At 49.8% G+C, this 27,893-nt stretch overlaps 4 protein-coding genes across 4 annotated transcripts; 3 read left to right on the top strand and 1 right to left on the bottom strand.

The window, feature by feature from the left end:
- The first annotated feature begins 19 nt into the window (after positions 1–19).
- LOC112881629 (gamma-tubulin complex component 3) lies at positions 20–3,199 on the top strand. The gene is made up of 2 exons (XM_025946413.1): positions 20–2,370; positions 2,462–3,199. The coding sequence occupies exons 1-2, from the start codon at positions 101–103 to the stop codon at positions 2,715–2,717; spliced, it is 2,526 nt and encodes an 841-aa protein (XP_025802198.1). The 5' UTR covers positions 20–100; the 3' UTR covers positions 2,718–3,199.
- A 2,384-nt stretch (positions 3,200–5,583) lies between these two features.
- Positions 5,584–6,133, top strand: LOC112881631. Its single transcript, XM_025946418.1, has one exon. It carries the CDS (start codon positions 5,659–5,661, stop codon positions 5,929–5,931), a length of 273 nt encoding a protein of 90 aa, XP_025802203.1. The 5' UTR covers positions 5,584–5,658; the 3' UTR covers positions 5,932–6,133.
- A 1,168-nt stretch (positions 6,134–7,301) lies between these two features.
- On the top strand, positions 7,302–10,881 carry LOC112881633 (formate--tetrahydrofolate ligase). The gene is made up of 5 exons (XM_025946420.1): positions 7,302–7,841; positions 7,935–8,084; positions 8,723–9,898; positions 10,137–10,283; positions 10,382–10,881. The coding sequence occupies exons 1-5, from the start codon at positions 7,398–7,400 to the stop codon at positions 10,655–10,657; spliced, it is 2,193 nt and encodes a 730-aa protein (XP_025802205.1). The 5' UTR covers positions 7,302–7,397; the 3' UTR covers positions 10,658–10,881.
- Positions 10,882–17,831: 6,950 nt separating this feature from the next.
- Positions 17,832–19,851, bottom strand: LOC112881661 (homeobox-leucine zipper protein HOX11-like). The gene is made up of 4 exons (XM_025946452.1): positions 19,314–19,851; positions 18,862–19,190; positions 18,684–18,763; positions 17,832–18,559 (listed from the first exon to the last, which is right to left on the bottom strand). Exons 1-4 carry the CDS (start codon positions 19,570–19,572, stop codon positions 18,181–18,183), a joined length of 1,047 nt encoding a protein of 348 aa, XP_025802237.1. The 5' UTR covers positions 19,573–19,851; the 3' UTR covers positions 17,832–18,180.
- Positions 19,852–27,893: the final 8,042 nt, after the last annotated feature.

Here is a 27,893-nt window from a genome sequence, read left to right on the forward strand (position 1 = left end):
CTCGCTCAGCACCAGCCACCGCACCGGCACCCGCAAAAAATTCCCCAAACCCTCGCGCACAGTTGCTGGAACCCTAGCACTCCCACCCTCCTCTTCCCCAATGGACGACCACCAAACCCAGGATCTCGTCAAGGAGCTCGTCCACCGCCTCCTCTCCGCCGCCGAATCCGGCGGCGACGGCGGCGGCGGAGGAGGCGGGGGCGGGGGTCGCGACGCGGGCGGCGCGCTGCGGTTCGCGCACCGGCTCCTCTCCAGCCGCCTCGCCCCCGCGGTCCTCCCCGACGAGCACGCGCTCGCGGAGTCCATCAAGCGCCGCCTCGCTGCCTCCGGCCGCCCCGACGACGCGCTCACCTTCGCCGACCTCCACTCCAAGCTCTCCGCCCGGTCGCGCCCGGCCTCCCTCTGGCCGCTACTCTACCTGCTCGACTCGCTCTCCTCCCACCGCCGCGCCGCCGCCGCCGCCTCGTGCCTCCCCAACCTCCCCACCGCCGCGCCGCCGCGAAATGCCACCTCGGGGGCGGCTGCGGGCGCCGGAGGAAAGCGGGCGCACGGGGCGGCGCCGGGGGGCGTGGTGCTGGTGTCCAAGGATCCGGACAACATTCGCGAGATCGCGCTGCGGGAGTACACCGAGCTGGTGCTCGACGAGACGGAGGTCTCGGAGGCCGCGCTCGTGCGCGACGTGCTGTACGCGTGCCAGGGCATCGACGGCCGCTACGTGCGCTACGACAAGGCCGGCGATGCGTACAACCTCCCGGACGGCGTCCGCGTGCCACGGTCCACGCGCACCCTCGTCCGCAAGCTGTGCGAGCTCGGCTGGCTGTTCCGCAAGGTGCGGGGTTTCATTTCTGACAACATAAGCCGCTCACCGTCAGATGCTGCCACTGAGGTGGGCACTGTTGCTCAGGCGTTTTGCTCGGCGCTCCAGGAGGAGTTCTCTGATTACTACAAGCTGCTGGCTGTTCTGGAGTCGTACTCACTGAATCCAATCCCCACACCTGGATCTGATTCAGGTGTGTCGGGTAATTACCTCTCATTGCGGCGTCTTGCAGTGTGGCTTGCTGAACCTGCGGTGCGAATGCGCCTAATGGCTGTTCTAGTGGATGGATGTCGGGGATTGAGGGGTGGTGCTATGGCTGGTGCGATCCATGGGCATGCCCAGCATGGGGATCCTATGTTTCAGGAGTTTATGGGCCGATTGCTACGTCGGGTGTGTTCACCATTGTTTGAAATGGTTCGGAGCTGGGTATTAGAAGGGGAATTGGAGGATGTATTTGCAGAGTTCTTCATCGTTGGGCAGCCAGTGAAAGCGGAATCATTGTGGCGGGAGGGCTACCTTATTCAGTCTGATATGCTTCCAGCTTTCATTTCTCCAGTGCTGGCTCAACGAATTCTTAGAACTGGCAAGTCAATCAACTTTCTTAGAGTTTGCTGTGATGATAGTGGCTGGGCTGATGCCGCTGCAGAGGCAGCTGCATATGTTGGCACCACAACATCTCGAGGTGGGCTTGGTTATGGAGAGACTGATGCTTTGGAGGCATTGGTGGTTGAGGCGGCCAAGAGGATTGATCGGCATTTGATGGATGTCATTCATAAGCGGTACCGATTTAAGGACCACTGCCTAGCTATCAAGCGGTACTTGCTTCTTGGGCAGGGTGATTTTGTCCAGTATTTGATGGACGTTGTTGGCCCTGAGTTGTCAGAGCCAGCAAATAGGATTAGCTCCTTCCAATTGGCTGGCTTGCTTGAGACTGCAATTCGAGCATCCAATGCGCAGTATGATGACCGTGATATCTTGGACCGGATAAAAGTAAAGATGATGGATCATGGAGATGGTGATCGTGGCTGGGATGTATTCTCCTTGGAGTATGATGCTAGGGTGCCCCTAGATACAGTGTTCACAGCTTCAGTTATGAAGATGTATCTCAAAGTTTTCAACTTCTTGTGGAAGCTCAAGCGTGTGGATCACTCCCTGACTGGAGTTTGGAAGACAATGAAGCCTAACTGCATTGTTTCTTCTCCATTTTACAAGGAAGGAACAAGCATCAGAGCTCAGTTTGTTTCAGTTCTTCGTAAATGCCAAGTTCTGTTCAACGAAATGAATCATTTTGTGACCAATTTCCAGTACTACATTATGTTTGAGGTTCTGGAGGTTTCATGGGCTCGTTTCTCTGATGAAATGGATGCAGCAAAGGATTTAGATGACCTTCTTTTGGCGCATGATAAGTATCTAAACTCGATACTGGAGAAGGCCCTCCTTGGTGAACGGTCCCAAGGACTTCTGAGAAATCTTTTTGAATTATTTGACATCATCTTACAGTTTCGGAGCCATGCTGATCGATGGTTTGAACGGATATATGAGTTGCAGCTAAGGTTAGGTCATTGCAAAATCAGATATTGTACTTCCATCGTTACTTAACATATCTATTGTTTGGTTCACTCCAACCTTTTATTTTTACTGCAGGGGGAAGGGTAAACCAAAGTCAAAATCTAAGGAATCAGGTTCATGGCTTGATGGTGGCAGAAAAGCCATGATCCAACTAGCTGGGGAACTTTTCCGGAAAATGGGTGAAGACCTGGATAGCATCGCAAAAGATTATACAGCTTCTCTTGATGCATTTATTACCCAGTTGCCGATGCAACAGCATGTTGACTTGAAGTTCCTTCTCTTCCGCCTAGACTTCACTGAATATTACAGCCGTGTTTCCGCCAGCAAATGAACATTTATTCTTAATGTGGAAGAATTAGAAGTTAGATTTAGCTTTTGGTTGGACTTGGGAGGTATTCTTTTTTACACCTTATCCCCACTGATTGACACTTGGTCGCTTAATTGTCATGGTGACTCCAATTGCCCTGCACCTCCTTGTGAAGGCAATCTGAATATCTTGTTACCAAGGATTCCCAGTGCAAGAATATGTGTTGATTCTGTCGCTGTTCTTCTCCTGGTGCTTATCTGCTGATGATGCCACGAGGCTGGAGCCATGCATTCCATACAACTTTAGTGTACAAAATTGATGTATATTTGTTTTGTTCTTGATTTTTCTCTTATGGATGTACTTGGTGTAAATTTCATGTATTTGTTCCAGTCTGATTCTTTTTTTTTTCTTTTTTTCTTCCTTGAGAAATTAGATTGCTTTGGAGTTTTCTCCTTACCTGTTTGTATTATTCAGTTTTACAGGAGCAAATGTCTCATTTCGCTCGTTGCTATTCTTCATCTGATTAGTGAAGCTGAACTATATCTGGATAGCATGCTATGCCAATACTAATTGTAATGGCAACTCTTGATAAGATAACATCTACAAATTGCTACTCCCTGCATCCCAAATTACCCAAATTATTAGTCACTTTGTCTTCTATAGATTCATAAATTTTATTATGCATTCATATATATATATATATATATATATATATATATATATATATATATATATATATTATATCTAGATGCATAGCAAATCCTATGAATCTAAAAAGCTAAAACGACTAATAATTTGAAACGGAGGGAGTATTAAAAAGAAGTGTGGGACAACGGGGTTGTGATTCATAGTGATTTCATTTCCCTATATTTGTGTAATTTTTGAATTGGTTTCACCTGTTGAAAGAATCTAACGTTACTATCAAGATATGAAATTAATGCAACATTCAACCGAACGGAGGCAGAAAGGAGCGACTTGCAAAAGTCGGTGAAGATGTGCTGGACTGCTGGTATTGAAGCCTTCTGTCCGATGTGTACAGCCACGAAGTTGCACCTTGCAATTGAAATCACTCACCATCTCAAAAGGAGCATCATCAACGTGCAGGGATCCTTCGGGTCAGAGAATGAAACCTGCACAGCAGCACCCCTTCTTCCTGTGAATCATGTGGACATGTGTTGCGTTGGCCTAGCGTTGAAAGCAAAGATACCAGTAAAACGCGCACGCATAACACAAGATTCAGGCCTCCTGTTTGGAGTTTGAAATGTCTGTTTTTCGCTCTGTTGGATCTGGATCTGGGCCACGCTTATCTGGATAAGGCCTAGCAGACTCAGCAAGTTGTCTTCCTATGTGACTCTCTCGGTCGCTCATTCTTCACGTAGTCATGTTCTAGTTTTGGGCAAAAGACAGCCAACGACGGCCAGCACTCCAGTTCTAGACCAAGGGTTGGCAGACCTGCTCAAGTGCTCGTCATCTCTAGTTCTAGGAATATTTCAGCCGAAGCTGTGGGCTGATCAAGGCCATAAGGGCATTAGTTAACTGAATCCTGTTTGGCAGGGGCTTCTCTCAAATACGGTTCTGGTTTCTAGGGAATACTCAGAGAATGCTTTTTAGATGAAGCCACTTTCTTTTGCTTCAGATGGTTCTGGTCCGCAAATTGAACTAGTACGGATCGGTTAAAATCCATGGATCACAACATGTCAATCCTTATTTTGGACTGCTGTTGTGCTCTATAAAATTGAAGCAAGTTATTTTTTTTTGTTTGGTTTTTCTTATCGGTGTAAATTTGATGCACTTGTTTTTCGTCTGGTTCCTTTTTTGAGAGATTAGATTGCTTGGAGACTTTTCTCCTTATCTGTTTGTTTTTTCAGTTTGCTACAAGTGCGAATGGCTCATTTTTCTGGTTGCTGTTCTTTCTCGGATTAGTGATTGACAACACCGTTACTGAAATTAAATTAAAGTATGTCAGGATAGCATCCAATGGTCATTTGCCAAGAGGTTAAGCACAATTCGTGACAAGGTAACATCCACAGAACTGCTCTTGCACGCAGGAGAAATGCAGTGCATTTCGCAGCGATTTCTTTTCCCTTGTCTACTGCAGTCTTCGTTTATTTGGTCCCTGAACAGCTGGAAGAATCTGGTATCTCGATCGCTGCAAGAACTCGTGCAAACGAGCAAATCTATGGAATGTGGTGATCCTCGATGCTCGTCTAAAATGCGCCACAGCTGTAAACCTGCAGGTTTACTGCATTCCAAGAACACCAGCGCACACACAAGCACACGAGATTCGCGTGGATTCGGGGCCTCCTGCAATCCTGTGTCCTCCGGTGTTCTTCCATTCTGTTGGTTCTCGTGGTAGGATCCTGTGCTTAAAGCCCAGAGCTAGGCAGGCTCCAAGGAATGCACGTGGACTTCTTTTTTAAAAAAAAACTCTGAACGGATTGAGCCAGTCGTATGCATACACGCTTTCAGGTTTCACCACGGACGCGAAACGACCCGTTCTCTGTTCGCCAAAAACAGGGACCCGTGCGTGCCGACCGGCCATAACGGAATGCGTCACCTGTTTACCTGCCCTCCATCGCCCAAGCGATCCCTCGTCGCCGGCACGAAGCATCATGGGGTTTGCGCAGGCAGCAGCCGTGGCCCATCCATGATCCAGAAGAGCGCGACAGCAACGCGACAATAATCCAATCCTCGCACAAGCGGCGACGCAAGCAGGTTCGAACGCACACAGCGATTGGGGCGACGGAAACATCTCCGCAGGCACAGCCGCACAGGTACACCTCCCCTCTCCTGACCTGCCACGGTCAAACTCAAACCGGCGGCCCGGTCGCCGTCTCCGGCCTATAAAACACCGCGCCGCCCCCCGCCGCTTCGCCTCACAACTCTCAACCGAAGGTTTTCATCTGCTCGTCTCTCAGTTCGGAAGCTCCGATCCTCGAGGCAAGCCGGCCATCCGCCATTGGAGATGGAGATGCAGCCGGAGCTGCAGGCGGCGCTGGTGAAGGTGGGCGTGTTCGTGCTGGTGCAGGCGCTGGTGTACCTCATCCTGTCGCAGTCCTCCTCCGTGTTCTCGCGCACCAAGAGCCTCGGCCTCCGCCCCGCGCGCTCCGCCAGCGCGCGCCGCATGCTCGCGCTGCTCGCCGACCTGCCGCTCGCCGGCGAGCCCTCGCCCGTCGCCCCGGCGCGCTCATCGTCGTTGTCGCCCGCGCTCGCCGCCGACCTCATCAAGGAGGACTGACCGACTGAGGCCGCCGCCGGCCGTGCGGGGCGCCTAGCTAGCTAGCGTAGCGCACCGACCTCGATCTTCTCTTCACCATTCTTTTATAAGTAGATAGACTGTTAAGTACTGTAGGTTTGTTTGGTTTGATCGTAAGCGCTTGGCGCTTGGGTGTCCAAATTTCGTGGAGTTTTGATTTGTGCATGTGACTAGTTCGGTCAAATCGTGTGCTTCTCTGAGAATTTGGAGGAGAGGTTCGTGGAACTGCAAGCTGAATGAGAGCGGATCGCGCCCTCGCTTCGTTTCGGAGGGCATTGCTCCGGTACTAGCCTGCAGTGGACCGTTGACTCCACCAATTGTCCTCCTCGCACGGCCCAGATACAAAATTGTCCGTTAAAGTCATCAAAATTGGCTGGCTTAACCTATCACTGGGCCTATGAGGAATTGGGTCTTGGGCTTAATCTATCCTGAGATCTTTTTTTTTTTAGAGGATCTATCCTGAATTCTTGATGCAGAGATGGTGTCCACGGCTTGAATCGGTCAGAGGGAGGTGGTGAATGGACCAAACAAGTCGCATTTGCCCAGATCCGAATCAGGAAAAAAAAAATCAACGGCGACGTTGACGCTCGACCAATCAGCCTACACTCCACTCCACTCCACTACACTACTCCAGCGTGTAGGATTTCATATCTCGACTCCAGTGTCAGGCTCAAGCATTTCTTATCCGCCTCGCGCGACCCAAACCAACGACGCTTCAAAACCCATGTGAAATTAACCACCCTCCCACACTGTCAAAACCCAAGGGAAACACCCTCGCTTAATTAGCGTGTGACCTGCCAAATTGTCTCGTTGTTTACTTCGCTTCCTGGCATGGTTGGCGTGCTGTTTCGCTAGAGCAAAAGCTTCACGATGGCCATGAACAAAACACTCGACCTAACGGGTGCCAGCAAAATGCCAGATCAAAAAAAAAGTTTCTTTTTTCCTTCGAAAAAGATTCCTTTCCACGCGGAAACACACAGGTCTGTTAATCCACCGGGAGCGCCTACTGAATTTCACGCACAATGCTCGTGAACTGATACAAGGAGCTCGAGCAAGGTCACCTATAAATCCGCGGAGACTTGGCCCGTCCTAAACCCCTCACAATGCATCATCACCATCGCGAGTTCATCACGTCCACAGCTCCGGCAAAACCCTTATCTGGATTGCAACCCGTCTTCCGTCCATCCGTCCCACGATAAAGAGCACCCCGCCGAGGCCAAAACCCTCCCAAACGCCCCCCCCCCCCCCCCCCCCCAATCTGAAAGCCCCAACGCTTTTCTGATGCTACGCTACACTACACATTGCTGCGCACATCGGAGTATCAGATTTTTGTGGTTGAGGGGTTGTAATCACAGAGGCTGTGTGATTTTTGTTTGTTAAACAAGTGTTTTGCAGAAAAAGATTGCGGAATCTTGGTTTGCGCACCTCAGTTATTCGGGCGCTGTGACATGGATCTGCCTGCCCCACCAACCAATTATCCCAAAACTTTAACCTCCCTTATCCTATGCCGCCGTCGTCCTGACGCGGGGGCGGCGAGGAGGCAGGAGGCGATAAACAATTGCGCCAGCCGGAGGCTACCCCGTCCAATCGTATCGCCTCCACGAGGCCCATCAGTCCGCCACCACTCGCTGCTGCAGCCCGCCCCGCCCGGACCTGCCAGCGACCGAGTCGTCGAGAGATCCAGCGCCGTCGTCGCGCAACCGCCGCTGCCGCCGCCGCTGCTGCTGCCGGAGATGCCGAGCCCGACGATCCGGAGGCTGGACGTGGCGTCACCGGTGCCGGCGGACATCGACATCGCCAATTCCGTCGAGCCGCTCCCGATCGCCGACATCGCGGCAGAGCTCGGCCTCGGGCCCGAGCACTACGACCTCTACGGCAGGTACAAGGCCAAGGTGCGTTCTTGAATTGGTCGATGGTGGTGTTGGTGTCTCCTGCGGTTTGATCGGATCTTGACCCGCCGCTTCTCGTTTGCTGGTTGGTTACAGGTGTTGCTGTCGGTTCTTGATGATCTCAAGGCGCAGCAGGACGGGTACTACGTCGTGGTGGGAGGCATCACGCCGACGCCGCTCGGGGAGGGCAAGTCCACCACCACCGTCGGCCTGTGCCAGGCTCTGGGCGCGTTCCTTGATAAAAAGGTGGGATTTCTACTGCTAATTTTGCTTGATCCATTGTCCTATGATCCTATCGTCGACGGGACAGTTGATGAATTCGGGCTTAAGGTGTTAGGGACTGATAGTGCAAACCTTGCGAGCTGCTTTAAATCATGGGTCTTGTCAGAAATTAAACTGTTTAATGCATCTTGGACTGGATTGCAGGATGCTATCTTGTTTCTGCCACTTCGGTAGTGAATAGCTGTGCATTTACATTGGTTATACTTGCGGCCTTTTTTCTTTATGGCAATCCGGATTTATGGTTAAGTTAAATCTGTAGGTCTGAGTAAGCTTTGTTGAAACACATGGAACAATCAGTCGGTGTTGATCTTTATTCTGTGTAACTTCCTGCTATCGATGCCTTAAAAAATCATTTCTATTTTACTGTCCATGCAATTCTGTTAGCTTGCTCTTATGGCTTGTGTAAACCTTTGGGTTCTTATGAACGGCTTGCCATTGTTTGTGTTGCTAAATTACTGTCAGTATCAAAGGCAAGCATATGTTGCTACATTACTGACAGAGAATGTGGAAATCATTTCATGTATTGGTATATTGCTGTTATTATAGGTTGTCACTTGCCTGTGGAAATCATTTCATGTATTGATATATTGTTGTTATTATAGGTTGTCACTTGCCTCCGTCAACCATCACAAGGGCCTACCTTTGGAATCAAGGGAGGTGCAGCTGGAGGTGGCTACAGCCAAGTTATACCCATGGACGAGTTCAACCTTCATCTGACAGGCGATATCCATGCAATTACGGCTGCAAACAATCTCTTGGCTGCTGCTATTGATACAAGGATCTTCCATGAAAATTCTCAGTCAGACAAGGCACTGTTCAACAGATTATGTCCCACAAACAAAGAAGGCAAGAGGCGCTTTGCTGACGTAATGCTCAAACGTCTGACAAAGCTTGGCATTTCGAAGACAGATCCCAATGAGCTTACACCAGATGAAGTTAGACGTTTTGCAAGGCTTGACATTGACCCTGAGTCCATTACATGGCGAAGGGTGATGGATGTCAACGATCGTTTCCTGAGGAAAATCACTATTGGACAGGGCCCTGAAGAAAAAGGAATGGTGAGAGAAACAGGATTTGACATATCAGTGGCTAGTGAGATAATGGCTGTGTTAGCTCTTACAACTTCCCTTGCCGACATGAGAGAAAGGCTTGGAAGAATGGTGATAGGGAACAGCAAGTCAGGAGAGCCAATTACTGCTGATGATCTTGGTGTTGGAGGTGCCTTAACTGTCCTAATGAAAGATGCAATTCATCCCACCCTCATGCAAACTCTTGAAGGCACACCAGTTTTGGTACATGCTGGACCATTTGCTAACATTGCTCATGGAAACTCCTCGATAGTTGCTGATAAGATAGCTTTAAAGTTGGTTGGGAAGGGTGGTTTTGTTGTTACTGAGGCAGGTTTTGGTGCTGATATTGGAACTGAGAAGTTCATGGATATAAAGTGTAGATACAGTGGATTGGTGCCACAGTGTGCTATTATTGTGGCCACAATTAGAGCTCTTAAAATGCATGGTGGGGGACCAGATGTTGTGGCTGGAAAGCCTCTGGATCATGCATATGTGAGTGAAAATGTGGCCCTTGTTGAAGCTGGATGTGTCAACCTTGCTAAACATATAGCAAACACAAGGAGTTATGGAGTTAATGTTGTAGTCGCAATCAACAAATTTGCATCAGATACTGAGGCAGAAATGAACGCAGTGCGGAATGCATCTATGGCTGCTGGAGCCTTTGATGCTGTTGTCTGCACACACCATGCCCATGGTGGTAAAGGAGCGGTTAGTTCCCTTTCCCTAGATTATTAATTCTATGAAATATAGATAGGTGGCCCTGTTTAGCTGGAAACACTGAATTGTAAATCTGCTCTAGTTTCGAAACAAAATTCATTATTTTCAACTTGCCACGCTGGTACAAAAGACTTCACGGGTACATTGTTGCCTAGAGTGGTATGAATGTCAGAATCGTGGGAATTAATATAATCGTATAATTAGATCGTTCCATTTAACTTCTTTTCAGGTTGAACTTGGACTCGCAGTTCAACGAGCATGTGAAAGCCAGTTGGAGCCTCTGAAATTTCTGTATCCTTTGGAATCTAGCATAAAGGAGAAGATTGAATCCATAGCTAAGTTCTATGGTGCTAGTGGCGTCGAATATTCTGAACAGGTACCTCCTTTGTGTTTGAGATTTGATTCATTCATAGTCATAAAATTTTGCCATACCCTGCTCTGCTAAGTGCTAACTTCTCTCTGACTTTGCTGCAGGCTGAGAAGCAGATTGACATGTACACGAAGCAAGGCTTCTCCAACCTCCCAATCTGTATGGCGAAAACCCAATACTCATTCTCACATGTTCCCTCCATGAAGGGCGCCCCGACCGGCTTCGTTCTACCGATAAGGGACGTGAGGGCCAGCATCGGAGCTGGGTTCATCTACCCGCTCGTGGGCACCATGAGCACGATGCCCGGCCTTCCCACAAGGCCCTGCTTCTACGAGATCGACGTCGACACTGCTACTGGGAAGGTCATGGGCCTGTCATAAACTGAAGCTCAGCTGGTGCTGTTTAGAGACCGGATCCGCATTTGCATTGGAGCGGAATTGTGCAGCTACAGAATTTTGTGTCATTCCTTGAGATGAATAATAGAAATAAGTATCCGTTCCTGGCTACCTGCAAATGCAGTGTTACTTCTTGTTACTGCTCGAACCCATGCTGTTTAGACTCTGTTCTTGTGTCCCATATCTCAAAACTTGCACTCCGTCTCTAATTATCGCAGGTTTGTAGTGATTTTTTTATTAACTGTCTTTGAGTTCTTGACAGTGATTGCTAAAGTCAGTGCTGAGACTCATTTGTGTCTGACTGGGGCGATTTAGACTGCCGCCTGATCTCGAGGTGGGAAATGACCCCGAAGTGATGATTAGTTGGGCCAAATCTGAACGGCAGGTAAAATATTATGGCCTTTTAGAGATTAGCCAGCAGACCGAGTTCCCGACCCGGCCCATTTATCGCCCACGCCGGCCCCATATCCTGGCAGGCCGCTTCTTCTTCCGTCTCGTCAGTTCGGGCCTAATTTTTAAGAACAAAATTATTGCAGACAGTATATCTAATTCCCCGCAAAAAATGCAGATATTATACAAAGTTTGATCATATTTAAAATTGCAAATTCTCATATAATCAGAAAAATCACCCGCCATTATACGTGCCTGTTCGAGACCATCCAGCTCGGCGACTGTATTTTGAAACAGGCTGCCGCGCCGCGTCACTTGCAATTGCTTCGCATCAACGCACAGCCTTCTCTATCACTACCAGAGTTCCGCGTTGGACGACGACCAACCACCTAGTAGCCGCGACGAGTCAGCGAGCGGCTCGCCGACGCGGCGCGGAGCCAACCACGGGCGCAGCCGCGAGAAAGTCAGGCCTCGCCGCGAGGGCACCGGCAGCGCCCCCGGCCGAATTGACCCGAGCTCACTCACATCACATGGCCGCTTGCCTGTTTCCCCGAAGGAGAGCAGGTTCCGGTTGCTGTCGCGAGCAGGATCCCGTCGCCGTCGGTCCTAGATGGATCGCCGGGGAGACGCTTTTCCCTCCACGACAGGTCGGCCGGCCGGCGAGGGGATCACCTGACTGTTCCAGGTAACGGAATTATTGGCAGTCCACGGGAAAATGGAGAGCGGCAATCAAGCTGGCTAGGGTGCGACCGTGAGGGCTGAATTCGTCAGAGATTTACCCACCGGCAGGCAGTGCTGTTCAGTCAACGACTTTTATGCAGTCAACAACAGAACCTAGACACCATGAACACGGTACAGCAACTTTTATGCAATGCACTAGTGCACCGAATGGACACACACGGTTACTGATCCGTTGAAGTTCTTTTAATCTTGCCTGATACAGGGGGAACGGCGGAAGCTATTCATCGCACGCGCCGGTGGGATCGGTGCTGCCGTAGAAGGTTAGCGGTGGCAGGAGTTCGGGGTGGGGGTTGCCAGGTCCAGTGGCCACCGGCGATCTTAGAAGAGGGGGTGGGGGATAGGGAAGCCCGGCGGACCTGGATTAGGGCGGGGGAGCTCGAGGGTTCGACGTTGCCGGAATAGCGTGGGGTGTGTGGCGGATGCGGACTGGGGGAGGTGATTTCCCCCTTTTGTACGCCGCCGGGACCGTGGCCGAAGGGTAGGGCGGGGGCGCTTCTGCGATTGGATGAGTTCCAATCCCAGCTGCCATAAATAGATCCTCTGGAACGGCGGAAGCTATTCATCACGCACGCGTCCAGCACGTGCGCCCAACAGAGTAAATGAACCAATCATCCTAACTGCGTGCAATGCTGCCAACAAACACCGAATTTTCCCACCTGATCGAGTTGGAATGGCACAAATAAATAGGTACTACTTCAAATTTCAAAACAAACTGAGCTGTTTGAAGCTAATCATATGATTTTGCTTGCCTGTACACCCTGCAACGGGGCAATGAATAAAAGCATGCATGCCCGCCACTCCTCGCAATCACACTGCGTGAGCACTTGCTGGATCTAGCAGTAGCAGTTGCATACTTGTATTGCAGTAGTAAATAACCAGAAATGCTGCACCATCAGGTGGTAATATAATCAGCATTCGCCAGCGGTGATGCCTTGAGATCTCATGCGCGGGCGCGCCGGGGGCGGGGGGGGGGAGGGGGGGGAGGCGGGCATCATTGCCTGACGCGACGTGAATCTCTGGGGGGCGCCTTTTCGGCCGCGCTAATGCGCCGGACCTACCATCCACAACGCTGTGCTTCGCGTGCGGCCGGGGTCGCGTGCCTGAACCTGATGGAATGAGGATGGACGACGCACGTACCGGATGGGCCAACCAGCAGGAACAAGGCCCGCTCATGGTCGGCATGCTGCATGCGTTCCTCTGTCCGTGCATGGCAATGAGTGGACGCCTGCATCTTGTCCATCATGCATGGAACTTCCCCTCATCCCTGGCCGGTCGACGGATCGAGATCAACTGTTCCGAGCCGTTATTAGTTACCTACTACTTGGCGTCACTCTTCAGGTTCAGGAGCACATTTCTATCGGAATGTTCGTTCCATTTGAACTTGCATGGTAAGTTTTGTCCAAAGTGGGGGTCCATGTTTCGATTTCTCCGCGAATGCTGGACGTTTTGGGCACATGTCACTAGAAGCAGCGGTTACTGGCCAAGGCGGCTGACCTGGTTTTTGACTCTTTCCAAACTTTTCCATTGCTAAGGTCTCTTGCATCGCAAGTGACTGTGCTCGTGGGGAAATCTTTTTTTCCTAGGGCCTACAGAAATTTACTCTGGAAAGAAGTCTCCGAGAAGGGCCTGAGAGATTCAAGGGCCAATCATGAGCCAGGACTCAGGCGTAGTCATGATAGAATGGGGAAAATCAGAATATGATGAGTAATAAAAGAATAGTATACTACAGCTAGCTCGTGGAGGCTTGATTGCACGGCTGCACGCTGTCTCCGGTCTTAAACTAGTCCTTCCTATTTCCCCTTCCCTAATTTTTTTAGTCACGGGCAGATCAAGCAGAGATCGGTATTTGCAGGGACGATCAGTAAACAAATCCGTCTCTGTTTGTCCTAAGAACAAAAAAAGAGGGCCTCTGTTTGCTCTAAAAAATTGTGTTACATAAGTAAGGACGAGGTAGGTAGGTATGGTGTACGTACATATATATCCTGCTTGCTCTTTCACCATGTGTGCGTGTTCTTGGTAAGTTCACGGCGCGTGAGCCGGCGACGGCGAGAGGACAGAAAGTTCGGAGCTGACTAGTAGTTGAGAGTCTTAAGCTAGACTACCTAGCTGGAGAATTTTCCAGCTATATTTTTGGCATCACCCTGCAAAGTTCGGCGCATCTCTGTCGATCGAGGAGCTGACCATCTGGTGGAGTTCTAGAACGACAGGGACCGGGAGAGTCCCCCCTTCGGTCCTCCTCTTCGTGTTCGTGCGTCGAATGTCGTCGTGGATAGATGGCCGGTGCGCGAGAGATCCATCCTTAACCCACAGGCCACAGCCAGCGAGTAACCGTGTGGCCTGTGCACCATGCATCCTTGCACAGCACATACGCGTTCCAGTCTGCAATCACCTCCGGCGGACATAAATTAAACGCGATGATGAAACCGTCTCCACTGATGGGTCGATGGCGCTCGTGCCATACCACATGGATCGGACGTGACGCCAGAGGCACGAGCCACCACTTGCATCGTCGTCGTCCCGCACGGAAGAGGCAGGCAGGCAGGCCGGCCGGCCGGCACCACCAGATTGGGAGCCAGGGCTCGTGCAGCGACAAGTAGCTAGCTAATAGTGGGGGCGCGACGCGACGGGGCCGGGGCGGCAGAAGGAAGTGGCGAGCAGCCGAGCAGGTGGTGGGGGGCGGGCGCAAGGGGACACGACGCAACTTCCCGATCGGTGCCTGCCGAGGGAGGGGGAGAGGGCGGAAGGGCCGGCCCGCCCCCTCGCCCCCTCGCCCTGCCGCTTTCGATGCCGGCTGCTCGGCTGCTCCCGCGGGGGCAGCAGAAGTATTTTTAAATTTACTCTATAAATTATTATTTAAAAGAATTTGCATAAAAATTATTTTCTATATTTTTTCACTCTCCACCAGTTTTTTAATGCTACGTACATTCTAAAAGACTATTTTTACTAGTGAGAAATGCGGAATGAAGAATGGCTACATTTGATTAACCATTTAGGAGAATCTATTAGGAGATATTTTTTCATCAAAACCTCTTGGCAGAATCCGTTGAAATTGCTCTCAGCTGGTGATGGTTGCCGATCGCTAGATGCTGCTCCTCGTGTCGCTTCCTCGCCCGGTGGGCTACACTAACGATCTGCTTGCCGGTGGGGATGGGAACTAGGCTAATTATTGGCGCAGGACTGCTTGCAGCCTTCGCAGGGTGGGAGGAGCAGGGCTTTCAAAGTACAAGCGTGTGGCTCTGTCCGTGTCCGGAGAACCCAAGTATTGGTGTCTTCCTGGTACTACTGCGAGAGACACAGCACGGCCAGCAGATGCAACCTCTGAACAATATGGTATGGTGGTGTCAAAAACAAAAACGAAAAGAGAGAGGAACATTATGGTGCTAAAGACCTTTGAGTTGGAAAGTGTGGTTGTGAAACCTTGACTCCCTGCTCATTGCTCTAAAATTTGACTCTAGGAGTAATGCTGGTACTCGCCATGACTATTTTGACCGCCCATGCTCTGACCCCCCCAAAATTTACTGCTAAAATCGAACAGCTTTTATAATTTGATGACCGGCGATGACTTACCACCGAGACACCAACAGGCAGGTAGTAACTAACCTACTCGCCGGCACGACGTTGGTTGCCCACGAAGGTCAACTAGCGCGTGCACGGCGCGTGCGATCTCCGTGGAAATTCGAACGATCCGGCTCCGACCGGTAACATCATCGTCTGCCCTCCACCTGCCGAATCCCACGCAGGCCGGAACGACACCGAGATCACAGGCAGTACCGTAGCAAACGCTGCTCGACGTACGCGTGCACCCCGTTGCTCCCAAGAAACGAAAGAGGGCGCGACGCATGAACCGGTGCCAAAGGTACGTTGCCGTCAAAGCACAGGGCGTACTCCACTGTCGGACGGAGACCTCTGTATCATTTGCCGAACGAATCCTCATCAATCTCCAAAGCCTAAGCGATCCGTGGCGGCACCAGGCAGGAGCCCACGAAAAGATTCAGATCCGGGCGGGCATCTCCACCGTACTCGCCCGCCGACGCCGCGGCTTCCCTCGGTCGTGGGCACGGGCAGCACAGTAATAAATGGGGTGCTCGGCGAAGTCTTTCGTCTTTGCCCCCTGCCGGTGCCGGGGTCGCCTGCGACGGCTACCGCCACTGGTCAGCTCGAGGCGCGCGGGCATTGATGGCGGGGGGGAGGCGTCAAGTCTCAAGAGCCGCGGCAGCGGCAGCCTGATTGAGTCCGTGATCCGGGGGAGAAAAGATTTGGCGGGGTCAGACCCCGGATCCATCGCACGGCGGGCTCGGAGTAAATGGCCCCGCGCCAGGCGCCTGATACGAGCGGCATTCATCTCTCGCTGGCCGTGGCTGCCCAGTGCCCTCGTAGTCACGACACGGACGCTGGAAAACTGGGCGCGAACCCAAGAGCATTCATGGCCTCCCCCTCCCCTCCTAGTCATGCGCGATCTGGAAAAAAAAAAAACTGAGCAACTGACCCGCGCGAGGTAAATCCCGGGCTCAAATCCTGCCGGCGTTTCGGACGATGATCCCACCAGATTCACCCACCAAATTTCCTAAAAGCAGGTTCGGCAGGAGCAGCCGGTTTCGCGCCGCCGTGAGAAAAGGGCTCCGAGAAAAAGAACGCCGCCGGAGCAAACTCACCACTTCACCAGTGCGAGGCGGCAAGCACTACTCATGGCGCAATCATGCTACCATGCGTGCTTTGCCCAGCGTCGCATCGCAAGCGGATGGAATGGAGCTGGAGCTGGAGCTGGAGCAGGAGGAGCACTACCACTACTGCCAGTAGGTGTGGTACTCGTAGCGCTATACGAGGACCACCACCCGTCCTGTACAACGTTTGCATCCATGGTTGGCAGGTCCCCCGGTTTGCGTTCGGGAGCGGAGTAGGCAGCCAACTGTCGCGGTCGGTGCTCCACTACCACTAGCACTCCCCGTACCACCAGATGATGCACATGCCGATTAGCTACGGGGGACGGACCCATCTTGCTTTCGCTGTGCTGCTTGTTTTGGAGAAACATCATACAGAATTTCTATTTTTTTTGCGAGGGTTTTTATCTAGCGGGTCCTACTTGTTTTAGTAGCAGCAGTAAGCGCTTCCAGAAGAGTTTGACGAGGAAGAAATGGACTTTTCCGCAATTCCACGTAAGTAGTAGCCCCAGTCTGGTGCGGAGGAAACCAGCGAGAAAAATAAATATTCGAGATATCTGAATCCGTTTACATGTATATTCCATCTCCTTCCATTATAAGGATGGAAAATAGAACAAAATATGAAGATGGATATCCGAATCTATTTCGATAGATATCCGATCCGGTTCGGTACAACAGGCATGCAACCTGATGGCGTAATGATTTCACAAATCTGCGGTGTGCAAACTCTCGAGACCAAACCGGTTCGCCAGCAGCGCTTGCCACCTCGGTACCCGCAACCGTGCTTTCATCAACAGTCAGAGAGTGAGACGGTCCATTTCTGCATCTCACACTCTCTTTTTTTTGTCAATTTAACCTAGAATCTAATGGATTACTACTACTACTTTGGTGATTCGCATCAAAGTAACACCAAGCAAAAAAAAAGACTGCAAACTCTTCGTTCTTTTTTTTAGAAATCAGAACCACTCTGCTACTTAAGACTTCATCAGACTGTCTCCAGCGGCGTTCCCTAAAACGTCCTGTACTCTATATATAGAGGAAGATTCCATTCTCTATTGCTCCAGCAGCGTTCTCTAAATGGTCCTTTAAAATAGAGAACGCTACAGGTTTCTTCTATATATAGAGATTCTCTCTCCTCTTCTCTATTTTTTCTTTACATTTCAAACACTGAATTAAATAAAAATAAAATATGTCCATAGCGTTTGAGGTATGATAAATACGTACGTACAAAAATTTGGAACAAAATACGTTTCTAATATAGGGTTTAATGTATAGAGAACGAGATTTAGAGAACGTTGTTGGAGAGAAATAAGATATAGAGGAGAGAATCTTGTAGAGAATTCTGTAAATGAAGGATGTAGAGAATGAGATTTGGAAGATATGGCTGGAGACAGCCTCAAAGCCTATATTAGCACCAAAATAACAAGGAAATAGAAAGTGATTGATGCTACTTAATAAGGTTAATAAACTCTATTGCAGCATTTTCTTTCAGCATCCCGGCCATCCACGGTCCAATCTGACGGCCAGATGACGCGCTACCCCCCTCCCTCGGATTCTCTCTAAACCGGTAAACCCATCGGCAAGCCACAAAAAATCCCAAGAACCGCAAGATGTGAAACCAGAGAAAAGAGGAAGAAAAAAGGTGAGCGTATTTACAAGCAGGCCCTTCGTTCGCCTCGCCGGAGGTGAGTGGGCGACTGGTACGACGAGGGGGGTTCCTCACGAGCTCGCCGGCGCCTGCGGCTGAGGCTGCTGCTGGGCGGCCAGCGGGCGGCTGAGTGGGGATGAGAACAGCGCGGCGAACGACGAGGGCCGCTGCTCCGGCGGGGCCGACGCAATGCTGCCGCCCGCGGGGGACGGGTGCGAGGAGGCGGCCTGGGCCGGCGCGGCGGCGGCGGGGGCGGAGTTGGAGGCGACGCGCTCGCAGGAGGGGCACATGGACAGGGTGGTGGCCGGGAGGTGCATGTAGAAGGGGTGCACCGTCTTGAGCGCGCGCAGCTCGGCCAGCTCCTTCTGCAGCCGCCGGTTCTCCTCGGTGAGCGTCTCGCAGCAGCGCTTCAGGTACTCGCAGTCCACCTCCGTCTGCTTCAGCTTCGTCCTGCACGCACCACCAGTTTCTCTCTCAGGCGATCGTCCCTCCCAGGACTCGATTAAAAGATGGTTTCTTTTGCCATCCTGATGGTGGCAATTAAAGTAGTAGGGCGGCGCGTGCGCGTGCGCACCTGGCTCTGCGGTTCTGGAACCACACCTCCACCTGGCGCGGCCGGAGGTTGAGCTGCTTCGCCAGCGCAAGCTTCTGCTTCTGCGCGCCACCACCAACGCGTCAGGACCGATCGAGCAAGGAGAGGCAAAAGCTTGTTCGCGTGAATAATGGCTGTGATCGGCGATGCGTTTGCTTACCGGGTTGAGCGTGGCGTGCTCCTTGAAGCTCTCCTCGAGGAACGCCGACTGCTCCTTGGAGAGGCGCAGCTTCTTGCGCGCCGAGCCGCCTTCGTCCTCGTCGCTGGCGCGGGACCCCGCGCGGTCGCCCCCGCCGCCCGGGCCTGCCTGGCCGTGCGCGGAGAAGTCGGTCGGGAAGGAGCCCGCGCTGTTGTTGGGCGACGACGACGCGGCCGCGGCCCCCGCGCCGGCGTCGTCCTGCTCCTCGTCGTCCTCCGCCGCCGCACCGGCCTCGGACAACGACGGCGCCCGGTTCACGTCGAACCCGCGCGTCGAGGCCTCCAGATGCCCTGCCGAACGCGAACCGCCCGCCATTTCAGCGACCTCGCCGCACGCCAGAAAGAACAAGCCAGACAACGAAAATCGACAAACACAATACGACCCCGACGGTGCATGCACCGATGAATACTCACTGGTAGCCTCGGACGGCGGCGGCCACGGGAGGCCGAGGCCGGGCATCAGTCCGGGCAGGAGCGTGAGCCGTACCGCCGGCTCCGGCGACGACCGGCCGTACCTCCCCGCCCCGAACTCCAGCTCCCTCCTCGCCTCCCTCTCCCTCCTCCCCGTCTCCGCGTCCTCGTCCCTCATGGCCCCGGCGCCCATCCCGAGGCCGAGCACCAGGTCCCTCCCGGCGTCCGCCATGGTCTCCCCCAAGCTGAGCCCCAACTCCATCCTGCCAGGAACCAGTAATGGAACCGTCGGGAGACGCCGGGACTGGGAGGCTTTATAGCAGCAAGCCAGCAGGAGCGGCCGGACCGGCGGAGGAGACCCGCGCCGCGGCCCACCTCCCTCCTTCCTTCCCGGTGCGTATGCGCCTGTGAGTGATAATGGCGGGTTTGACCAGTTGACGCGCACCGCACGTGACCCGGAAAAGGAAGGCTGGGCGGGGGACGAGTATGGAAATCCCACGGCTCGCCGGGGGGCTCCTGGCGAAACAGCAGGGAACTGGATGGCAGGCGATAATAATGAGGTTAATGATTAGTGTATCGCTGGGGGCTAGTAGTACGTATCTTTCCCCTTTTATAAATGGCACCCGCAATCTTTACAAGAAAGCTGCCGATGCAGCTGCTGCTGCTGCTGCTGCGTGCTTCTTCTTTCTTTCTTTTCTCTTTCTTTTTCGCATTTGTTTTGTTGGTCGAAGGGCCGTGCGTGTTGGAATTGCACATTTGTTCGTACTAGATTGCAGCGTCTTATATTTTGGGTGTGGAGACAGGCGTAAAATTCCAGCGTGCTGCTGCAAAGGGGCAATCTTTTAACTTGCTATTAGTAGTCGGTAGCCAACGACTGCGTGCATCTATTTTCTTTTCTTAAAAGATGTATCTACCCTAAAATATTATGGCTGCGCAACCAGAATTTTTTTTAAAAAACGATCTCATAACTCTCAACTATTTATGGTGGACTACTTCACCATATAAAATCCGATATTCTACCGCTGAATTTTTCAAAACCGATCAAAAAACGTCCCAAATGATTTTGGACGGTAGTTGCTACAGTGGCACGATTTTTATCTTTTTCTTTTTTTATTTATTTCTGTTGATCTTTCGAAAAATCATATTAAATTATAGAAAAATTATAAAATAGAAAATTTAATTTTGTTGGACTCCACATGAGTAGATCTACATGGTGAACATATAATATGGTATTTATTAGTACAAAATTTTTGTTGTAGCTTTAGATAAATACTTTTCTATAATTAATTAGAATAATTCATAACTGTAGCTTGTATGGTATAATTTTGGTAAAATTTTATGGTGGGAAAATTATTGTACACTTGAACTGTAGTAAAATTTTTATACTCATTGGATCATGTATAACTTAGTTATATATTTATTTATGTTTATGCTTGTTAAATCTATGCTCCGAATCTATACTTTAATTATAACTAAGTTATACATGATCCAATGAATATGAAATTTTTACTAGAGTTCAAGCATACAATAATTTTCCAACTGTAAAAATTTCACCACAAAAGCTGCAGTTATGAATTATTTTAGTTAATTATAGAAAAATATAGATCTAAAGTTACAGCAAAAATTTTGTACTAAAGCATAACATATTATATCTTCACTGTGTAGCTCTACTCATGTGGAGTCCAACAAAATTGGATTTTCTATTTTATAATTTTTCTATGATTTACTATAATTTTTTAAAGATTCAGCAGAAATAAATAAAAAATAAAAAGACAAAACCTCGCCATTGTAGCAAAACCACCATCCAAAACTATTTGGGGGGGTTATTTGACCGGTTTTGGAAAGTTTGGAGGGTAGAATATCTGGATTTATAGTTTCATGATGAAGTAGTCCACTATGAATAATTGGGAAGGTTATGTAGACCTTTTCCTTTTCAAAATAGGTGGGAATGTTTGTGTGGATATAGCTTTCCTGTACCGTCCAAACATACTCAAATATTTGTGTTCGTACTAATTGCAGTGTGGAATTGTCTATTGCGGTGCTCTACCAGTGTTTCGCATATTTTGAGTGGAGACAAGTGCAAAATTCCAGCGTGCTGTTGCAAAAAGGAGATAATCTTTACCTCGCTATTAATTAGCAGTAGTAGGTAGCCAACGACCGTGTGCTTCTATTTTCAAAAAGATAAGTACTAACCATGATGCATTACACGAACAGTGGTGGCAAATGTTTTCTGGAGATGTGGAAATTAAATGTCGAATAATGACCAATTGTGCTGTACCTGTACCGCCGTACGTACCGATTCTTTTTGTGTGTGTTTGTGTCATATCTACTACTAGTGGTGCCAATTTTTCCTCTTGGCCTGCATGGAAGCTCATGATGGAGGCCGGATCCGAGTATAATTGCATGGAATGAGCAAAAGCAGAACCAGAATGCCATGTGTGAGCACGGGTTCGGTCTAGGCTAGGCCAAGGCTAGGCGAAGCTGAATTCCCTCTGCATGCAGGCATGATCAGGGTCATCAATTCCTCATCCACCGCCATCCATCCATCCATCCTCATCATGTATGGCGAGCCTGCCCTGCCTACCTGCGTGATATGAAGCAATCCTGTTGATGTGTACAATGGGGACAAGCAGATGGCCCCCCTTCGCTCGCCGCAATCATGCCGCATCATGGCGGCATACGGCCGCCGGCCGGCCGTGTGTGGCCAAGCGAGAGCGAGGGAGCATGCTGCTGCGTGCCTCAGCCTGACTGCCTGCCCCTGCCGCTCGCGCGCGTCGCCTGCGCTCCGTCTTGCTCCTGCCTGCCATCATGGCGGCGAGGATGGCCTGCGGTTGGGTGATGTGGGATGGTCGCATGGATGATGGCTCGAGTGCCACAGGCGCATCAGGATGCAATCATCCATGTTTGTACGCGCGCGGAGCGTCCCCCGGGTTCCTTTCTTCGCGGAAATAAAGTACTAACCCGCTTTGGTTTTCCAAAGCAAGTGTGCAAAGTTGGAATAATTATGCTTATTATGCACACATCTCTCTCTCTCTCTCTCTCTCTCTCTCTCTCTCTCTCTCTCTCAACAGCACAGTTTGAACAAAAACTTTCATGTGGGGAAGCGTAAGAAAGACAAGCAGCATGCAGCAGGCTGCGTACCTTCCGTTTTGCTTGCCATGGATGCTTGAATGACTCGAATATCTTTAGAAAAGAAATCATTGGTTGCAATATAATTCGTGTGGATTGCGTTTTCGATTGCGACACGGTCAAATTATTATCAAGATATCCAAAACAAACTAGAAATATGATGTTATGTAAAAGTGTACTTGGTTGTGCTATCATGAGACGCTAGGAATCCAAGGTGTAGGAGACATGAATGCTATTCATATAAATTTAGTTGTTCCATGATCATTGTCCAAGAAAAAATCTTCCATGATGTCCAAAGGGATTGAAATGTTCCATGTGGACCAAAAAAATTAGGAAAAAAAATCTAAATTACTCCCCTCAACTATATCCAAAGTCCGGATAACCCTCTAAACTATCGTTTGGTTCATTTTACTCCCACGTCCTTTGGTTCAAATTACCCCCTAATACAATTTGTCCTTTTCATTTCTCTATGCATAGGTAGAGTTTTAAGTTGAAATTTTCCAAGATGATAGTACACGTCATAAAACATGTTAGAAAAAATTCATCATATTTTTTTATCATTATTTTGATAGGTTATGATATTTAATAATAAATTCATTGGAGTTCAAAATTATATGAAAAATTTATAATTGTTTAATATGCATTGTGATGTCCACTACTACCTTGCAAATTAAAATTTGAAATTAAAATTCAACTTGTGCATGGAGAAACAAAAAATACAAATTGTATTATGGGGTAAAATGAACTAAATGGCATAGTTTAAGGGGTAAATCGAACCAATTTATAGTTTAGGGGGTTATTTAGACTTTAGCTATACTTGAAGGGAGTAAATTTAATTTTTTTCGGAAAATTATGATTGATTGCTTTTCCACTATGAAAAACTTGAAAATTCAAGACGTCCAGCTGAGAAATCGTTGAAAAAACATCAAAAACCTCATGGTCACCTTCAAGAGGCAAACCTCCTGACTAGCTAGGTCTAGGTTGATGGATTGCGAGCTTTGACCTTAGAAATCTTTACCTGAAAGGAGGCTAAGGGAGGGTGTGAATGTGATTTTGTGGACTCCTTGTAGGCATGTCAGAGTTGCTTAAACCTTTGAAGAAACATTGTTTCAAATTCCACGTGCTTGGCTTTCAGCCACATTTGGTGTTCTGTTCTTCTCGGATTTTTTTTTTCAATTGTGGCATGGTCCAATTATTAGCGAGATATCCAAAGCAACTCACAAATGATGGTCTATAAGGTGCATTTAGTTTCGTTTGTCATGATGGCACACTAAGAATCCAAGGAGCGGACACGAATTATCCAAACCAAATCAATTGCTACGCCGAAATCTTCCATGATGTTGAAACGAAACATTCCATGGGGGCCAACTTAATGGTCAAATATACAAGTAGGTTTTGATAGCCTTCCGGTACCGGTCACATATTTCCGGGCAAGTAGTAAAACCCTCAATAAATCATTTCTTGTAGTGACCACTTTTATTTTCTGATGCACCTTATGACTAGAGGAAAAGGTGACCCCGAGCATTGCTTATTTGGTCTCAATACACGTGTTTATATTTTTCTGCATTTATTTTAATAATTGACAATGCTGTTTTTTCAGCAGAACAAACGACACGCATATCTACTACAGCGATGCTTGGTGCCTTTGATTCTCTAGTTCACCGAATGAAAGTTTCATGTGTGAACCACCCACAGGCTTCATATGCCATGCATATATAAAACTCGGGTCATGTACTAATCATTTCTCACGGTACCCCAGCGGCGGCATACGTGCGCGTGGGCGCCCTCACCGGCGTGCATCGACACCGGCTGCGCCGCCGCGGACGCATGCTTGTGCGACGCTCATACAGGACGGCACGCTGCGAATCATTTGCCCGCGTGCATCTCGCCACGGGTGAGGGTGAGACAGGAGCAGGGGCAAGCCGTCCATGCCGAATTCCTCCCCTGCTCCCCATGCCAAATGCCAAGTACGTACCTGGGCCAGCAGCGGTGGCCGCCACCACCACAGCCTCCTCGTGCCCAAGCAACCCGGCCCCCTTGCGCCCGTGCTACAGGACGGCGTCACGTGCCGCGCCCCGCAGCGCGGTAAATGCCGCTGCCGGGGCCGCGCAGCGAGAGGCGAGGGCGCGTCATGACAGCACGCGCCGTGCGCGCCCGCGGCCCCCGTCTCCGTCTCATTAACCGCGCGCGCGGCGACGACAGGCGCAGCGGCAGGCCTGCGCGCGTCACTGGCACGGGCCTGGGCTTGCGCCAACTAATTGCTGCTGCATGCTTGTGTTGCTGCGCCTGCCTGGCCTGCCTCTGCCTCCTCCTATTTTGCCCCCCGTCCCTACCCACGACGCGACGCTGGCTGGCCGTGGCTGCCCCCGCCAGCGCCAAGTCCATGTCCGCCCCGCCTCGAGCCTCACGTCACGTGGACCGCCGGATGGGCTCGCTGCTTGTTGGCTGCTGTAGCTGCAGCCTGCACGGCGAGCGTGGGGAATCGACCAAGGAGTCAAGGACGGTGGCCTCGTTTCATCTTCACTGCTGCTGCTAGTTACAGTACACTTGAGTATAAGTTAGTGCTACTTTGGACGGTTGTCTCTGTAAGGGTGGTTTGGCTGCGACTTTGGACGGGACCGTTTCGTTAGGCACACGCAGACCCAGTGAATGAAAGAAAAAAAATGTTGTTTTAGAGCAGAAGTGAACTATGTACAGAGACGTATAGTCAAGAGTAAAATGCACCGCCAATCGTTGAATTTGGCTCGAGGTGGCGTCTTGGTCCTTAAACTTTCAAAATGCGCATTCAGATTTTCAAACTTGCTAATCATATAACGTGAAGTCCAGATCATCATTTTTAAGTTATAAAGCCTAAATGTTCAACTTATGTGGAGCTAACATGTGGGTCCAAATTTTATTTTTAAATTTTTCTGCTCAACTCTTATATTTTCTAATTTTCTTCAAAATTTTGCTTCAAAACTTTATGCCGAATATTTTCTTTTCCAATATTTCCTCCAAAGTTTATTCTTTATTCTTTTCTATTTTTATACAAATTTGATCATATGAGTTTCTTGTTTTAGATTTTTTTTATGCAGATCTTTTGTATTTGAATATATTTGTAAGAAAAATTAGCATGGATTATTTTGGACGTATATAATTTTTTATTTAAACAAATTATATAACTTTCCATTTAGCATAAACAACTGTGATTTGAACATCGCGTGATACGAATAGCAAGTTTAAAGTTTCAAACAACTGTGATTTGAAACTCACATGATACGATTAGCAAGTTTAAGATTTTGAATGTGCACTTTAAAAATTTAGGAATTTAGGGATGGGGATAACATCTCGAGCCAAGTTTGAGGATCGGGATAATCATACGTCAAATCAAACGTCCAGGGCCAAAGTTTCCTATGTCCGGACTGGACGGCAGGACGGGTAAAAAGTCGTGATGACAAATAATGCCCGGCCCGAGCGGGTGCATGTAGCTGGAGTCCGCAGACGTTATTACTGTCTACTGTGTGACTGTGGGTGGCCATGCGAGATGTCAACGGTATTGTACGGCCACGTATGGATACGGTATGAGTAGTACGTACAAGGTACGACGTACGTATATGCTTGCGGTAGTTCCCGACGCACGTAGACATGGCTACTAGAGTATAGGCGCATAGACCTGCACGTCAGGGCTCAGGAGGCCACGACAGAGTCGTCGCGCTCTGGTTGATGATGTCCATAAAAATCTGCCCGGAGCTCATGAAACGTGTGCCTAGTAGACACGTCAACCCACAACGGATTGCACTTCGCAAGCACAGTCAGCTAGCCGAGTAAACACGATGGTCAGCAGACAGACTAGCAGGTAGGCTCTGTCGGCCGATAGCGTTGTTTGAACGAGGTGAACGTTGCAAGGAAGCGGGGGCCGGGCCCGGCCGTGCATGGACCCGCGGCTGCCGCCCAGGCGCGCCACGCCGGCAGCGGTGGTGGTGGTGGGGCTGGGGCTCCGGCAATTATTGAAGTCATGCCGCAATCAAGCGGCCCTCATGCCGACCGATCTATTGGACGCTTGGACGGGGCACGGACGGACGTGGACTGGTGAGGGAGGGCACGGGCACGGGCACGGACCAGACACCAGACCAGACCAACAGAGAGATCGCCACGATCCGACGGGCCCGAGCGATGCCAGTGATAGGGGGGCACAGGTGACGCATCAGGGGGGCACGGCCACCGAAGCGAGGGAGGGGCCCTACCCAGAGGACGGCGAGCCGCATGCCGCGCGGGCCTCGCCGCTCCGGACGGATCGTCATCCGGGGCGTCAGCTCGTGCATCGGACGGCCGGCCGCGGGGTGAGGTGACAGTAGAAGACCGGTGCTAGCTAGCTCCGCCGAATCCTGCTGGCACTGTTGCCACCGTGCGGCGATGTGGCGTGGCGCACTGGCGCCGGCCGGAAGGCTGCTGCTGCTGATAGATACGGCCATACGGGACGGGGCGGCGCCGGTGGCGCCATGGCCGGTCCCGTCGCAGTTGCTTTTATTGGCAAGATCTTTTGGCCAGGATTCGCTCCCCGTTCGTTCCATGCATCGACGGCCCGGGCCTGGGCCTGCCTCGCTCTATCCCCTCGGCTACGGAGGACAGCGCCGCGCATCTGCTTGGCAATGTCAATCGCAAAAGCAAGAGTCCATGGGGACAGGGTTGGCAATGTGCACAGGACGGACATTAGTAGGTGGTTCACCTTGATTTGGGCGGCGTTCAGGAAGGGTAGTGTGAATCGTTCGGTCTTTAGTAGGTGAATAATGATGCACTCTGATTTGCACCTTGATTTGGACAGGTTTGGTCGGCTTATTCACACGTTTGGTTTGTATCCGTTCAGTTTACGCCCTCAAGATATAATAAAAATATGATTTTCAACCTTTAACTATAAAATTAAATAATGGATACCATCCAAGTGTTGAAATCGGATAAATTTTTAGTCCTTTGGGTTGTTCCAAAGTTGGTATTCCATTTCCATTCAAGTTTAAACTAAACAATTTATAAGTAATTTATTTTAAATTTAAACATACGAAATGAGGGCTAGTATTTTTCTAAAAATATAACATATCTATTAGCACTCTACTTGTCAGTTATTCGGATCTAATTTTTTCATATTTCTAGTATTTGTTTGCTTGTAACTATGACAATTATTTTTGAATAAATAAGATACAAATAGAGCATCAACATATATGTTACATTTTTAGAAAAGTTTTGGTACTAGTTCTATATTTTTTAATTTAAAATAAATAATTTGATTTTTTTATATCTAACTAGATTTTTTTATTTTTTAAAAAATATAAAACCACCTTTGACACTACCTAAAGAGTCAACTTGTCCAGTTTCAGCACTTGGATGTTCCTTGTTGTCCGGTTTTGTAGCTGAAAATTTAAATTTGAACTTTTACTATAGTTCTATCGTGTAAATTATTTTCTTTCTTTTCCGTGATGTACC

The sequence above is a fragment of the Panicum hallii genome, chromosome 2 (assembly GCF_002211085.1).
Source record: "Panicum hallii strain FIL2 chromosome 2, PHallii_v3.1, whole genome shotgun sequence".
Taxonomy (NCBI): domain Eukaryota; kingdom Viridiplantae; phylum Streptophyta; class Magnoliopsida; order Poales; family Poaceae; genus Panicum; species Panicum hallii.